Source organism: Phaethon lepturus, unplaced genomic scaffold, assembly GCF_000687285.1.
Source record: "Phaethon lepturus isolate BGI_N335 unplaced genomic scaffold, ASM68728v1 scaffold3803, whole genome shotgun sequence".
NCBI classification, from domain to species: domain Eukaryota; kingdom Metazoa; phylum Chordata; class Aves; order Phaethontiformes; family Phaethontidae; genus Phaethon; species Phaethon lepturus.
Genome location: NW_010531046.1, coordinates 50562 through 51680, shown reverse-complemented (window position 1 = coordinate 51680; position 1119 = coordinate 50562). Strand labels below are relative to the sequence as shown.

At 42.7% G+C, this 1119-nt stretch overlaps 1 protein-coding gene across 1 annotated transcript in view; it reads right to left on the bottom strand.

The window, feature by feature from the left end:
• Positions 1-4: 4 nt before the first annotated feature.
• The window catches only part of PTPRZ1 (protein tyrosine phosphatase, receptor-type, Z polypeptide 1), a 47603-nt gene continuing 46488 nt past the window's right edge, over positions 5-1119 (bottom strand). Inside the window, exon 21 of the mRNA XM_010284419.1 lies at positions 5-231. Coding sequence (XP_010282721.1) covers positions 91-231 — 141 coding nt within the window. The 3' untranslated portion in view covers positions 5-90. The remainder of the gene's footprint in view (positions 232-1119) is intronic.

Sequence of the window (1119 nt, the reverse complement as noted above, 5' to 3'; positions counted from 1 at the left end):
CCAAAGTATAAAACTGAAAATATTAATGGTAAACTCCAGATGCAACTGGTGTGATGTAGGTATGTGTGTGTGTTTAATTTGATGTGTTAATTAAACTAGAGATTCTAAACTTTCAGCCGCATTTCCATCGGGTAAAGCTGAGCCATTACTGTCCATAGATGCTGAAGGGTTTTCCTCTTGCCTTGTGCTGACAAGGCTGAGAATAGCTTTGTACAGAAACTGGTACTGTTCCTGGAGAAGGAAAGAGGATACAGTCAGTGTGTTGTCAGAAATAATAACACTAGTTTATTATCTTGTAAAGCTATTACTCAAAATTAATTAACAGCTGACGTGTCAGTCTGTTAATGTACTGTGCTCCACAATTTATTGTGTTACTTCGCGGCTTCATTAATTTTCTGACTAATGGCTCCCCCTGTACACAATGTAAAGCACAACATTAAGGAACACTCTACAGGTAGGGAAGAAAACTATATTTTTTGCCAAATCTGATCCTTGTTAAAGTCACTTGCAAGGTTCCCATTGATTGAATGGGATCAGCATTAGGGCTACTATTTGTCTGTTGGCTTTTTTTTTCCCCCTTGAATATGTTCTCATTTTTTTCCCCTCTGAATTCTATCCAGAAGATTTTTTTTTTTGAGTACTTGCAGTTACTGTTTGTTTTTGAAGACCCTGCCGAGTGTAGGAAGAGAGACAAGACTTTGTGGGAAGATTCACTGAGGAGACCACCACCTAGAGGGAGCGGGGGGTCTCAGTTGGGTGCAGTGGGAAATGGGGAATGCCAGAAGCCAGCTGGACTCAGTGTGGGCTGGGAAGGGGAAAACAGCTGGATGCTTTGTGGAGGGCAGCATCTTGGGAGCGCAGGCACAGCGAAGGCTGTCCTGCACCAGGTAACAGTGGATGCTCTGCAAGGGCAGAGGAATATTTTGGGTTCTAGGATGGATGTATGATGATAAAGAATTTCTGTGATGGAAGGAGTGGGGAGCAGTAAGACAGACTAAATACAGTGGGGTTTGGGGTCTGGACTACTAGGTTGCACTGAGACACATGGAGTAGAAAGAGCAATGAATTTGAAAATCTTCAGTAGGAGGATTGGAAATATGAGATAAAGGGCCCAGGGTC